Source organism: Lycorma delicatula, chromosome 1 (genome assembly GCF_047948215.1).
Source record: "Lycorma delicatula isolate Av1 chromosome 1, ASM4794821v1, whole genome shotgun sequence".
Classification (NCBI taxonomy): Eukaryota; Metazoa; Arthropoda; class Insecta; order Hemiptera; family Fulgoridae; genus Lycorma; species Lycorma delicatula.
In genome coordinates, this window is record NC_134455.1 from 310,942,783 (window position 1) to 310,958,956 (window position 16,174).

The 16,174-nt window shown below is 30.0% G+C and overlaps 1 protein-coding gene across 1 annotated transcript; it reads left to right on the forward strand.

Annotated features, from left to right (window-relative positions):
* Nucleotides 1-553: 553 nt before the first annotated feature.
* On the forward strand, nt 554-12,160 carry LOC142318343 (uncharacterized). Its single transcript, XM_075354929.1, has 2 exons — nt 554-830; nt 10,248-12,160. The coding sequence occupies exons 1-2, from the start codon at nt 767-769 to the stop codon at nt 11,888-11,890; spliced, it is 1,707 nt and encodes a 568-aa protein (XP_075211044.1). The 5' UTR covers nt 554-766; the 3' UTR covers nt 11,891-12,160.
* Nucleotides 12,161-16,174: the final 4,014 nt, after the last annotated feature.

Genomic DNA, 16,174 nt, shown 5'->3' on the forward strand with positions numbered 1-16,174 from the left:
AGAATAGATGAAGTTAATTAATCTAATACACCAAAAACTGAAGTTTAATATCCTATTTAAGATTAAAAGATAATGACGTTTAAATTAATAACTTGTATAACGGTATATTATATAATTTACTAGTAAAGCATTATAAAATTTGCTAAAAACCTGTTCTTTTTTATTATTATTACGAAAAAGGAAAACATTACAAAATGGATTTCTTTCTTAACATATAAAAAATTTGAACTGGTTTATAAGTACGCAAATCTAAAAAAAAAAACTGGTCCGTTATTAAAAATGAATATTATTCTACCATGAATATTATATTACCAACACCCGTGAATCACGTATAACTCCACACAACACCATCAAAACTGAACTAGAGATTGTGATATGCAATTTGATTCATACGTGTTATTATTAAATACGACGATCATGGTCTAGTCTAATATCTCCTATAGCCCATTGAACAGTGTTATTTTATATCAGTTATAAAATAATTACGTAATATCCACTGATAATAAGCGCTCAGCTATTGCGCACGAAATTTATTTAAGATTAGATAGTGATGATACGTTTCGTGACTGGAAAAAAAAAGTATAATTGTTATTGTAACGAAATTAATTATTTTTATCACAATACTATTTGTCGATTTTATTTTAGATTACCTGAGGTGTCTTTAATAATGTTTTTTGGTACAACGTAACTTTTACCACAGTTTTCTGAAAAAATTTTAACGTTATTTATTACATCGAATAATAAAAATAAGAATCGTTGTGTAATAATGAATAATGGGATATATTTCATTTTTATTGCAGCACTAACCATCTCCAGAGGGGAAAATTATGGTAATATGTTAAAAAATATACTTTATTTTTATATAATTTTATATCGTATTTAATATTTGTTTATATCACATTATTTATATTTATTTATATCATTTTTTATATCATCAAGCAAAAAAAAAGAGCTTTATTATTAATTTTTTTTACCCTAAATTAAAATAACAATTCTTTTACAAAACTTTGAATCAGTATCGAATAAAATTAAACTTAAACATCCTGCACAGTATTTTCTAGTGAAAAAGAATACGAATATTTAGTAAGGTAAATTCTAGATTTTACCTTATAAAATAAGGTAAATAAAATACCTTATAAAACTTTGCACTGATTAAAAAAAATAAAATAAAATATTGATGATACTTACTTAATAATCTTTTAGTTACTTTATTTGAAGCAATTATTACTTAAGGCCTATGCATTCAGATTAAAATAATTATTATATTATTTTAAATAACAAAAAAAAATAATTGTTAAAAACAGCTATATATATATATATATATATATGTGTGGGTGTGCGCGCGCGCGCGCGTGTGTGTGTGTGTGTGTGAAAAATATATATTCTACTATACAGTTTATTTGTAAAAAAAATAATTCTAAACGATCATATCAAATATATGATTAACACATATTAAAATAGCAAAAAGGACTCATTAAAAAAAGATAAAAATTTCTACACATATACAAATTTTAACTGCTTAACTCTCATAGTCTTTAGACTTAAATTAGCTAATTAAAAATGAAGTTGAATTCAAAAAAGAAAGATAAAAATAAGTAAGAAAGATAGATGTATAAGTAAATAGAAGTTGATAAGTGAAAGAGAATAAATAACCATCAGCTCTCTCAAAAGAGTACGTACTTCATAAGAAGTACTTTTATAGCGGTTGAAAAGAGTTTCTGCTTTCTTATTTACTTTTTCTTTATGAATTTTTTTCTTGTGCATACTTTACTTAATTCCTTTACATTTATTGGATATAATTTTTACATTCGAAATACATATCTGGTTATGGATTGTCATTCGTTAAAACCCTCTTAAGCTTTTGTTTTTGCTATTTTTATTTGAATTTAGGTTTAGCTTATCTCTTTCTTTTAATAATAATAATTATATATATATTTATCTGCTAAATTTTATATTTCGGTTCGTCTTTAGTAAGTCTTTACTAATTTCAACAAAATGTTTCATGGGTATTTGTAACTTCAATATAACAGAATAATTATTACCCGCGGAACACACGTTTTGTTTTGTTAAAAATGAGGGGGCATTAACTCCTCTAAGGAAGTAACCCAGATAATTTAAGTGATAATTATATATGTCGTTTTAAAAGCCTTTTGAAGAAAATAATATTTATTTTTAAAAAAATTAATGCTCCAATAATAATAAAATAGTCACAATTTAAATATTAGCATCCATCCACGTGTCTTCTGATTTCATTATACTTTTAAAATATTACAATTAAAACAAACAGTTTTATTTTACTGTTTACAAAGCAAAACATAGATAAATGTGTATTAAATAACTCGAAATTTCGTTTTAGGCCTTAGACCTATTAACGTTTAACAAAAATTCTCAAATATAAATATTTAAATAAATCTTTATTTAACAAACAACTTTTTAATTTCCAATTAGTTTAATTTATTTAACACAATAAAATAATAATGTAGGTAGGAGGTACACACAAAACTAAGTAATTATAAGATAACTAAAAAAATTATTTTGAACTAATTTATAATTAGATTCTGTTACCAATTTTCGAGTACAAATAATGCCAATAGTCTGCTAAAATGAAATTCACTAAGCAAAAATTAATATTAATCAAAATTAAGCCCTCTGTTTTGAAAATATTTCTGTATTATCTTTCTCTCGTATTTACTTTACCAATTTCAGAATACCAGGTATCATAGGTCAAATATTGTTTGTACTTGTATTGAGTTATATTGTTTTTTTTATGATTAATTAACCATAAAAGCTGGATCCTTGTGCATGGGAATAAGAAATGGAAATTTTTTAGCGTATGAAAAATACCATGCATGACCGAGATTTCGACCCGGGACCTCTAGATGAAAGGCCCAGATGCTACAATTCCGCCACGGAGATTATTTTTGTTAATACAAATATATATATATATATATATATATATATATATATATATATATATATATATATATATACATATATACAGATATGAAGGGCGATTCAAAGTTTTTCCGGAGATGATTCCATAGCAAAAAATAAGAAAAAAGGTTCATATAAAAAAAGGTCAGAAAACGGTTCGTTAGCGAATTTCGGCTAGTGAAACATTTAGTCCTGCTTTTTGCTTCCTCTATGAAATTAAACCGTACTAAAATTCTTGGGGTACAAATCGAGGGATAAATTTGGTGTTTCCTTTTGGCTTTTGATCTAGGAAATTGAATAAAAGTGGTCCCAAACCTCTATATAACTTAGCTTTTAAGAAAATCGGGGTAAAACACGAAAAGATTTTGTCAGAAAATATACTTTTTTAGTTTTGGAATAAAATAACTGTTAATTTACCAATAAACAAATAAAAATTTCTATTTATTTTTGTAGCTAATTTTATTCTGAGAAAATTTATGTAATTAATGTCTATTAAAATTAAACACAAATTTGAGAAGTTCAATTTTAATTAGAAACAAAACAAACAAACTGAATCGAAAAACTGATACTATATTAAATGGAACAATTTTCGTCAATGTTTGAACAGCATAATGTAAATGAAAACAGATATAAAATTTATCATTAACCAAAAAAATGAATAAAAAAATATATTTAAAAAATAAAAATCACATACTTTTGGGTTTTTCCTAAAAATTATTAAATTTCACAGAAGGAGCAGAAAGTAGAGAGCTAAGAGTTTTGCGAGCCGAAACTCGCTAACGAACCGTTTTCTGACCTATTTTTATGTATTAATTTTTTTTCTTATTTAGAATCATTTTCCGAGAGATTGCCTTGCAATTTGGAATCATTTTGTATATATGTATATGTGTATATTGTTATAATATATTAAAACTAATAAAATACATCTTTTAATCAAAATTGTTCACCCGTTCTAGAGTCACAAAAGTAAAACAAAAAACTTTTCGCTCTAAGACCTCCTGGACGCGTTGTCGGATAAAAATTATTATAATTTGCTCTAAATAAATCCTGATCATAGCTTTGCTGGCTGTTTTTTTTGTTTTTTTTTTATGCGAATAGGCCAACTTAGATCACGCAATTATGAATTCTTTTTAGTCTCTTTTCTTTTTTCCATGAGTTTCTCATTTTTTGGCACGGCTTCGCTTTTCCTCATTTGTCCAATTCCTTCCTGTTTTTTGTTTTCCTGTCACGAGAACCTTTGCATTATAAATTATTCTTCGGAAATTATTTCCATTGTAACAGTCCTCTTCTTTCAACCAAAATCTTAGGAGGTCCCCTTTCATCTGTTTAAGGTAGTTCGACTTACTTTTCATGTTCCACAGCTTGTCAAAGATTTTTTTATTAGCCGGTCTGGATTCATCCTGATCATATGTCCCAACAAATTTAACCTTCTCTTCCTTACCGCTGTTTCTAGGTCTTCTTGATTTTGGTAGATGTCCTTGTTAGAGTTTATCCTAGAGTCTTAGTTTCATAGAGTCTTTATCCTTCCTCTGTAACTCTTGTTCCATGGATGCGTCTTAATATGTTTCTTTCGAAGCGAGTCATTTATGGAAGATATTTAGGTGTAATGTTTCAGTCCTATGCAGGGCTACTGGTCTTACTACAATTGTATGTCTCAGTTACGTGGCTTTTGAGAGATTCTTCTTATTGTAGATGTCTTTGGTAATAAATATAAGCTCCTCCAGTTTTGATGTTCTATCTTCAATTGATTTTTTTATCTATTCCTGTCCTGTTTATAATCTCTCTTAAGTATTGTTTGTCATGATTTCGGTTTTGATAAAGGATACCAGTAGTCCTGCTTTCTGGGCTATTTCTGTTAACTGTTCTATTTGTGCTACTGTATCTTCTTTCGATTCAGCCAAAAGAGCCAGGTCATAGGCGAAAGCTAAGCATCTTATTTTGACGTTTCGATTATTAAATCCAATCTTCGCACTTTTATCCATTCATCTGCCAAAAGATTTTCATTATTCTGTCCAAAATCGAATAAAACAAGATTGGTGATCATCATCATCACCCTGTCTCAACCCCGTTTTGACTAGAAAAGCTTCTCTTATTTCTCACATAAACTTAACTTTAGAGTCTGTGTTTGTAAAAGTGAGTATGTTTGTGCTCTCTGTTTTATTTATTCTATTTATTTCTTTTTTTGTTAATCATAAGTACATAGAGTTTGAATATAAATGTTTTTTTTTGGAATCGTTTTATTAAATAAACCTTCGCAAATGTAATAAATAGTCTTCAAAAGTTACATATTTTTTCAAAATCCGTCAAATTACAAAAATGTAATTAGTTTGAGATAAACTTTTAGTTCTAATTTTTTTACCTAAAAATTAATAAACTATCTTATTCGGGCTAATGGCCTTTGCTGTTGATGCCCACTCTATCATAACAAAATACTTTAGACCGACTCTTGTTTATGTATATTCAAGACTTTTCTGTGAATCATTTTACCAGTCCATATGAAATTCTCAGAAAAATAAACTAATCACTTAGGATGTAGTTGGATTTTATTTTCTAACAACAAAATAAAAAATAAATGGGACGTAAATAAGCTTTTTATTACATAAAATTGTTTCTTTTGTTTGTTTTTTTTTTTAATCTCCCGGACCGTCGTTTTAGGTATTGCTTCAAAGGATGAGCTGAATGATTTATAGCGTGTGAAAATGCCATGCCTGACCGGGATTTAAACCCAGGACAACCGGATGAAAGGCCGAGACGTTACCACTCGCGCTACAGAGGCCGGTGGATAAAATTGCTTAAATCACTTTAAAGTCGCTCTTGACTATTGATAATCAAACAAAAACTCATTTCAGTAACAAAATCGGTTAAACCGTAAAAACTAATTTAACAGGCTCAAATTCAACATAATCGAAGGGAGTCAAATAAATATAATCATTTATTCACATAAATATCAGCGATTCAGCGATTGAATTAAAAAGTATACATATTTATTTTTTTAACTATTGGAACCGATAAAAATTATTTATCTGACTTGCGAAGGTTAATACCGTGAGCTCCACCTGCAGAAGTACAAAAGTTAAAAATCAAAATCATACTGCCTATTATTATAATAACTTACATATTATTTTAGTTATTTCGTACAGATTAAATTTATTGGATTTTGTATGTACTATTCTTGTAAGAAATGTTATTAAGAAATTAACGCTAAATTGAACTGTTATTGTCTAACCCCCATAAAAAATATATTCCTTTTCTTTTTAAATAATTATAATTATTATTGTTGATGAAATAATGAAAAATTCTTACTAATTATTTTTTTTTAATTTTGTGGTCATCCTTGGAATATCAATTTTTCTTCAGAATGTGTGAATTACTTTTTAAACTGCAAATCTTGAAATTATAATTACCAAATTATTTAAGCTTGTTTCAATTTGAGTAGGTGTATGAAACACTACTTAGCTGTTCACGGGTTTTCAGCATTTTCCCTTGAAGTCTAAGTTATCTTTAACTGTAGATGCCTCAGTTCGGAATTTCTGAAACAAATTCTATTGATTTCTGATGTCATTAATCTAAACGGTTTTTTTTAGTAAGTAAATATTTAGTAAATCACATCCTACGATCTCTTGATAAAACAGGCGATTTATAAAATTTAATAATTTTTATTTATTTATATTTTTTAAAAAGAAAGTTTGCTACATTATATTTTATAACATTTAACTACCACCATAAAAAAAAATTCTAAATTTTGAACGCAATCTGAAAATAGCCACAAGTTTGATTCAAACATTATTTAAGATGAATTTTTATATTTTTCATTAAAGGATATAACACATCCAAAGAAATTGCTGCAGTAAGTTTATGATGAATTTTTCTTTGAGTTTTTCAACGTTTGATAGCCATGGATCACTTGCTCTTCAAACAGTTCTACAGGAAAGAATCGGATCCTGTGAAATCTAGCAATCTAAGGGACAAAGGAATATCACGGCGTCTGTGAGTAGCGTAATCGGAAAACAATCTACATTTATTGACTACTACTACTATTACTACTTTCATTGAAATTTAACTACATTTTTTATCACCAAGCAGTGTACCTGTACTCTCTATTCTGCTCAAAACAAGGTGTATGGACTGATTTCAGGTATTTTCAGTTATTAACAGAGGACAATAATTTTTCAATCAATAGGTTATGTTGCTTTGACGGGACGATACTACCAATCCTGTCATTGTTCTAAAGCAAATATGAACCGAATTTTCCAGAACGTGCTACCATATGCGTGCATTACATATGGTGACTTCAGTACTGTGTTATATGCATCTCATTAGCGTTTTTTATCACACGGAAGTTTTTTTAATATACATATCTATATAAATGAAAAGTGTAATTCATTATTCATTAGTTTACTGTAAATAACGTCGTCGTTAACGTTTATAAGATTAAGACTTTGGTGGTGGAAAACCATTCAATAAACTCGCTCAGCTTCATTTATTGCCTGCATATGCATATGAATGCATATCCACCCGTATGAAAAATACTTCAAATACTCATGTGTTCGAATGATGACGGAGAAACCGTTTGGGGCTTAGTAACGTTGCGCTTCTTACAGCGTCAAAATGTTTTCAGACATTTATCATGAAGGCTTCCAGTTCAGCCCTGAGCAATTTCTTCAAAATATTCCGTAGCCAGAGTTAACGGTGTCATTCTGATGGTTATTGAAATTGAGTTGAAAAAACCGTGGAGCAGATGTAAGATTATTGTTTTATCGTTATTTTTGAAGAATTTTTAATCCTAAACGAGTGCTTTTCACATATTTAACGCTCCATCATAACTACGAGTAAATGCTATAGAAAAAAAAATCTGCTGTTACACTGTGCTATTGAAAACAAGAATCTGTTTGCTGTTTAGATAGAAAAGCCATGCCATCTATAAATTTATACCGAAAATTTATTTTTTGAATATCACATTTTGCTGGTGAGCTATGTCTCTGTGTAGACATTCCTACAGACTCCTGGTGAAATTTTTCACGGTTTGACGTAACATTTCAACAGAAATCCCAGCAATTGGGTTTCAGATCTTGGCTTTTAGTTCTTATGTCCTAGCAGGTCGACTAGTCTACACATTGCTTTTAAAGGGACCCCACAAGAAGTCGCACACTTGCAAAGAAGGAGATCTGAAAGGACATGGAATGTCACCATTTTTCGAAATTATATGGTTGCCAAAATATTGGCGTTCAGCAGCCATTGATATTCGTGTTGTGGCAATCCATCTTGTTAAAACAAAGCATTCTCAAAATTTATGGAAACATTTGTAATTATTTAGCGGCAATGTTTTTCAGTAACAATCTATTTAGGCGACATATCGATTTTATGTGACTGCAGTCGAGAGTCCATCCTGGTTTTCAATAAAATAAAGACCTGTAATGACATACAATGACACAGCACACCGCACGGTAACCTTATTTCTGTGCGGTGGACGCTGATTGAGCTGTGTACGATTCTCGTATGCCCAAATAAAGAAATTTTGTTTCTTAACAAATCCGTTAAGATGGAAATAGGCTTATTCTGACATTCGTAGTTTGTTAACAAAGTCATTGTCTTTGTTTATCTTTATAACCGTTTGTTCACAGAATTGATGGCGCATTATGTGATAGTTTGGTTTCTGTTCTTAGACAGTCTACAATTTGTATGGATGGTAAAGTCCTGCAACAATATTTTTCGAACACATGAACTTGCAACTGTAAAGACACTGCAAGAAATGTGAGGGGAGGCGTGAGATTCTTACGATTGAAGCTCGAACAATTTTTTAAATTTAAATTTCACTTAATCTAAGGAAGATATTTTCTTCTCCAATAAAAACATTCATTTTTAAACGATTTCTAAGCTGCTAATTGAATTGTTTAAACGTTGTTGTTTCTTTGTTATTGATTGGTTTTCATCTTTCTTATTTTTTATACTCAAATAAAATATAGATATAGAATTATTATTGCGAAATGTTTTGAATATATCTTCCAGAAACTACTCGCATGAATTAAAATTTATCAATACTAAATAATGTAAGAAATATATTTTTTTTTTAAATCGATAACAAATATGTGACTTTATTTTTATAGTACATTATAAAAAAGGAGCAAAAACAATTTACTTCATCTGTAACTATTCATAATAATCAGCCATACAGCCTAGACACATCGGATCCAACATGGAACCTATTTATTAGTAAATTGTATGACTTTTACAGATATAAAAAAAAACACTGGATGAGTTAAACCAAATATTTCTGAAAAGAATCAAACTCTTTCTGACATCTTTTAATTACTGGAAGAATTTTTTGTGTATTTTGGATGATTTTTTTTTCATTTCCTGATATTTTATACTTACTATTAAGCTATATATATACAAAGCCTATTTAATACTGTATTCTTATATCATTCATTCATGATAAATTTAAATATTTACAATCCAGAATTATCTTGATGAATATTGTATAACCAAACGACGTTTGGCACTTCCAAACTTCGTACAATTCTGGGAATAGATGAGAATTTTCCAAGAAATGTTATTCTAGCCAATTATAAGTGTAAATTTCTATTTGGATGAAAGCAGTTTATTTTAGATTAATGCGAAATCGTTGATTTGTTATATTATTTATTACCCAAGAAGTAGACGAAGTGAACATTACTTAGAAGGGTTCTTGAAGCTCTCCTATGGGTGGATATTTCATCTCATTTCACGGTTCTTTTATGTGTAGATTGTTTCTTTCTCGCTATTTAATTACACTTTTCCTTAATAATGTTGTCTTCTTCTATAAGATAGAAGAAAATACTATGTATAAATATTATACTGTGTATATTTACTGGGTATATTTATACTGTGTATAAATCACAGTAGACTATGGTAGGATACCCTTTGATCTCTGCAAAGCGTATAAAGTTGCTGCTCTATAGAGTTGATCTGTAGAGTTGTCGGTATTTGTGTGGTTTGCTGCGGAAGGCTCCATGGCTTCATGTACGTACCAGATTCTCAAACCTTTTTCCATGAATCTTGCCTTGCTCCAGGGATCAAACATATTTATAATCAGGATTTTCATCTTGGAGGAATTGTGTTGGGTCTCTTTTCCACTTATTTCAACTTTACGGAAAAAATAAAGAAGAGCACTAGCTTTAGTTAAATTGTATCTATTGTCTATTTCCTATCCAGAGATTGTACAAAGCCCGCTGTACAAAACTTATTTGGAACTTCTAATTGTTCCTAATATTTATTCATATACATACGTACGTATGTACACATTATACATATTTATTGATTTATTGATTTTTCAGGTGCAGTAAAGGATTTTGATGCGACTGCTGATCTGATTGAAAAACATGAACCAGATGCTGAAAAAAAATATTTACATTATACAGATTTAAAATCTCGTATTACTTATAATCAAAATAAACCTTTACTTTTTTATAACAATTTTTATTATAAAAATACACGGAATGATCAACTACAAAATAATTTTTCCGAGGAAAAATCAGATAATTTTTTAAGAAATTCAGAGATAATTTTTCATTACAAAAAATTGCCTGAAACTAAAACTATTTCTCAAAAAATTCGAAATATTTTTAATCCATTTTATAATTTTCCATTTACATTATTTCTTCTACATTATTCAAGATTTAATTTTAGTAATCGATCAGTAAACATTAAAATTTCTAGATACTTGGAATTTAATAAAAATAATATTACAGATGGCAATTTACCATCCAACACAATAAAAAAAGTGAAAAATATTTTTTGTTGGGAAACTACGCGTAAAGAAAAAACTAACATTAATAAACGTTTTAAATTAACAGAGGAAAATACTAGTCATCGTAAAAGGTCATATTATTTCAAAACGTCTTCGGAGAACTTTAACAATAATCTTACTAATGAAATAATAAACAAAAGTTCTGTTCACTTAAATAAAAAATCACCATTTAAGAGATTTATACGTCATGAAAGGAATCCTTGCTATAGCGAATACAGAAATTCTAGCGGGTCTTATTTTTACTATGATGTAATCAGAGTTTTTAAATATATCCATGGTTACTCTGGTTGGTCAGATGATCCCAGAATGGTTAATAAATCATTTCATTCGAATAACTCGACTAAAATCCCGAAATGTAAAGAACATTTGACAAAAAGTTTACTAAATTGGACAAATCCTTACAAAACATCTGGAGTATTAAAAAATATATTAAATTCCAAAGAAAATCATACAATGATAATAGGGAATGACTCTTATTTGAAATATTTTTCAAATAAATTGTCTAATAATCCTGATAATAACAGATCATCAAATATACCAAAAAATGCATATAAATCTAGTGACTTTGGTACCAATTTAATATTACAAAGCCAGATATTTAATTTACCAAATAAAAAAAATAATTTCATTGCAAAAAATAAAAATAACTTACCAGAAAATATGATCTCAAAAGGAAAATATGTACCTTCCATGTATTATTTTTACAATAATTCTAAAGGTTATAAATATAATGAGTATCCAAAATCTGTATTAGAAATTTCAAAACAAAAAACTAATTCATTAAATAATAATATTAAATATTATTATTACCCTCTAGTATCACAAAACTTTAACGGTGGTAATAAAAAACACGAAAAACTTGGTTTTGAAAAATGCAATGATTTTTTTTTTAAATCTCATCAGAATATTAACTATTTAAAAGAACAAAACGAAGTCGAAGGATCTGAAAATAATAATTTCAATAAAAAATTAACTAATGAACAGAAAAATTCAAACGAAAGAAAATATTTATTGAATAGATTAACGGAATCACTGAACATTTTGAAGAAAAAATTTACGCTTACATCAAATGTAAAACCCAGTAAAAAAATGAAAGGTATAAAAAAATACACAAATATTCCAATAACTGTTGGGAACGTATATGCTGATCCTGATATAAAAGACGAATGAATTAGTTTAATGGTTATTCTGTTAAAATTACGAATACAGTTATTAAAAAAAAATTGCAGATAAATTATTTCTGTTTTCTTCCAAAATATTTTTATAATGGTCAATTAGTGTAAAATGAATATAATAATATGATATTACTGAACTAATTTAAAAATGGAAAACATATTCTAAGAATTTTAATTAATATTAATTAATTTTTTATTGATTTTCCTTAATGATAAGATGTATTTTTTGTAAAAATAATATTTTTAATTATTTTAATAATAACGATTACTATGTTAAAAATTTTTAATTTGCACAAATTATGAAAGCTTACATTTTACTAATAAATTAAAAATATTGCATATAATTTTATATTATTTACAATAGCTCAAAAAGGTATTTTAAGGTCATAATTTTGGTATAATTTTAACTATCTTATTTACAGAAATATATACGTTTATTAGAAATATGTATGAAATAAGAATTACTTATATCAGAACAGTTGAAAAAATTAATGATTAAAAATTCATATAATTAAGAAACTTAAATTTTTGGTATGCGAGTGACTGGAAATAATACGAAATGAAATGTTATGCGAATTTACAGTATAATTCTGGTTGCACTACACCACTCTCCTCTTTATTTCTACAATGAGTAACTACAGAACGGAACGCAGGAGATTTATGTATCTCCCTACTCATCGTAGAGCCTGGAAAAAGTCCCTTGCTGCTGTGTCATTCTTTTATCGAGTGGGTATATAATTTATTTGGCGATTATATTTTAATTAGAGTTATTTATGACGAATTTTTGTGTTGCGTTCTAATCATTTAGACCAAACTGAGATATTTACCGGAGTTGATCTTGGGAGATTAGCCGCGTATGTGCTTCGTTCTCTTGGAGTGATTCCTCTTCAGTCAATTCTCTGAAGTCCTTTCGGTGTTAAAGCCTTCCGGCCTGACAGGAATAGGCCTCTTGGAGGCCCTAGTTGTTGGAAGATCCAATGCACTCCCCTCACCAGAAGAAGTCGCATGTGCTAGCGGTGACATAATTGTAAGGAAAGTTGGTAAGCGTTCTTCACTCGGGCTGTCTTCGTCACTGAGTGTCTGCCGGGTTTGAGCTGGGCCGGGTTTAATCCGAAGTAGCTGGTCGATCTTCGTTCTTTTTTGTTCTTTAGTCTGCCTTTGCGTAAACCCGGCTGTAAATTTGCAAACCTTAAACCTTGTCCCATGGCACAGAAAACGGTAACATAGGGGAAAGTACAGGCTTCTTCTTTCTTACATCGGGCGACTGCTGGGCTTTTCTTCCACATTCGTCGCTGTCCTTCGGCGATCTTCTACATCTTATTAAGTTGGAAAAGAGGATGTTTTGTTCTTCTAATTGATATAGCAATATTCGCGTATGCGAGAGAGGGGGTGATCGCCTTATTCCAATTTATAAGAAGTGTTCCAAGAAATTTGAAGAAAAATAATTCTATTTCTTCTAAGCACACGTGGATCTAGGAAGGATGTGGGAGGACCAAGAGTAGCTAACACTATAACTCAAAAGTTTACAATTAGTAAATAAATATGCTTATTTTTTATATCGTCCTTATCTGTACCCTCCTTCTCCTTGTTATTTCATTCAATGTTCTCCTGTTTATTTTTTTTCCTTTTACTTCATTTTTATACTTTATACGTACGATTAGCATACCTATAAGGCTTAATACGAAATTTCTCATTGTTGAAAATCTGCTGGGAGCTCCAGAATAGAATAAATGCATTATTATAAAGTTAATATTTTCAGTATATCGGCTCATCTCTGATTTTTCGTTGCACTGACTTATCAAAGCCAATAGTCGGTAAAGTTATGCGTTATATAGTTGGAGTATATTTTATGGTATTGGTACATAAGGAATATTTTTATTCCTATTTTGTATTGTATTTTTTTTTTTGTTTTTTTTTTTTTTTGGGGGGGGGGGGACGGAGGTGGAAATGCATTTAGTGTCGGACTCCTGCTGGTGATCTAATCCAACCGCCATCAACAGACTACCGACTAAAACCACCCCCGTTTGGAGTAACCCTACGCATCCCGGAATCACCCGAGGCATTACTTCGAGATGTCTAGGCCCCCTTACGAACTCACTCGTACCAACAACACGTCTCGAATCCTCAGTCATAAAAGTTAAATCACAAAACTAGTTACACGTCGATATATCGCGACTTCAATAACAGTCTGCGACTAAACATATTTCTATTACCGTCAACCTTATTGGTAATTATGGATAAAACCTTGAATCCTCCTCGGTTTTTTTTTCACTACTGCCCTGATAAACGTGGCCACGACGTCTCACTTCTTAAAATTATCTCTTCGATACTGTCCGGGGAGATGGGACCCACTTCTTGGACTACCTGCATTCTCAGAAGCTCCCATCTAGGGCACACAAAAATGTGTGCTCGGCAGAATCAACTACTGCCGAGCAATACACGCACTCACGGGTGTCTCTCCTTCCCCTCTCAAGTAGATAGGAGTTAAAACACCCGTGTCCACTAAAGAACTGGGTGAGATAGAAGTCCAGCTCCCCCAATCCTTTATCCACCCAGTTTTGGACGCTAGGCAGCAGTCTTCTTGTCCATCGCCCTTTTTGGGAACCCATCTACTCTGCCAGCAAGCCAACAGATCTCGCCTAGTCTCGTTTCTGTTCTTGTCTTTCTTTCTCTCCTTGGCTAGCAGGTCGAGAGGAGGAAACCCGGCAAGGACCATAGCTGCCTCAAACGAAACAGTACGGTAGGCTGAGACCATACGTATCGCCATTCTTCTTCGTATCCGCTCCAGGATATCCCGGCCGCTGGCAATGTACAGCTCCGCCTCCCACACCCCACACCGTACCGTATTGTATTGGTACATAAGGAAGTGTAGCTTGTCGACAACATTATTCTACATTCGATATTACAGCTTTTACTGCTAACTCCAAATTAATTGTTTTATAAGCATAAACTTTTAACAATAAAAAAACTTTAAATAATATAATTTTCGACAAATAAACTTTATCGATAGGTTTAATAATGTCTGAAAGCATGGGACTTAGGATTTAGACGTTGATAGCATTTGACTTACGTAATTCACTATTTATTTGGTCACTCCTATAATCTGTTACCTCACTAATTAATTGTTAATTGTTACTCACTTTTAGACTAATAAAATTTGAAACTGAATTTTTTTTATTATTTAAAACCAGAACAATTGCACAAAATCATTGTATTTAGTAAAAATGATGTTAAAGAACAATTTACATCTGCAGTAACAGAGCAAGGTAAAAAGATAAAGAAGTTATGATTTCCTGTTTATATAGTAATTCTAGCTGAGAGTAAAAAAGATTTAGAAGAAAAAATGAACGGCATGAATGAAGTTTTATGCAAGTACTACCGCATGAAAATAAAGAACAAAACGAAAGTCATGAAATGTAGTTGAAATAACTTACATGGACTACTGAATATAAAAATAGGAAGAGAAAATATTATGAAGGTAGGTAGTATTTTGTTATTTGGGAAGTTGTTCACTGAAGATGAACAAAGCAGAAGCGAAATAAAATGCCAAATAACACAGGCAAAACGAGCTTTCAGTCCGAAATATAATTTGCTTATATCAAAAATTAATTTAAACGTAAGGGAAACATTTTTGAAAGTATGTGTTTGGAGTGTAGCTTTATATGGAAGTGAAACTTGGACGATCGGAGTACCTGAGAAGGAAAAAAAATTTAAAAGCTTTTGAAATGTAGTGCCTTAGGAGAATGTTAAAAATTAGATAACAATGTGAGAATGTGACGATAATATGTGTATAATGTGAGAAATGAAGGTGTAGCAAACACGAAGAAAGAAGCATTTGGAAAGTTATAGTTAAAAGAAGAGACAGACTTATAGGCTACATCTTAAGGCATCCTGGAATAGTCGCTTTGACATTCGAAGGGCAAGTATAAGGGAAAATTTGTGCAGGCAGGCATCGTCTGGAATATGTAAAACAAATTGTTAGGGATATAGGATGTAATTCGAATACCGATATGAATCGATATGGCACTAGTTAGGGAATGTTGGAGAGCTGCATCAAACCAGTCAAATGACTGAAGACAAAAAAAGGGGGATTAAGAACAGGAGTTAAAAATATATTTCATAATTTCTTCCTTATATTACGTTTGTTATAAATTTTTTATAAATTTATTTCTGTTATACTTTCTTCCTTGTATCCTTGAACTCATACCTTCAGATTTTCGTTTATGTAAAAAGTTAAACTACAATTTTTTTTAGGAAAATGATTTTCATCTAAGGAAGA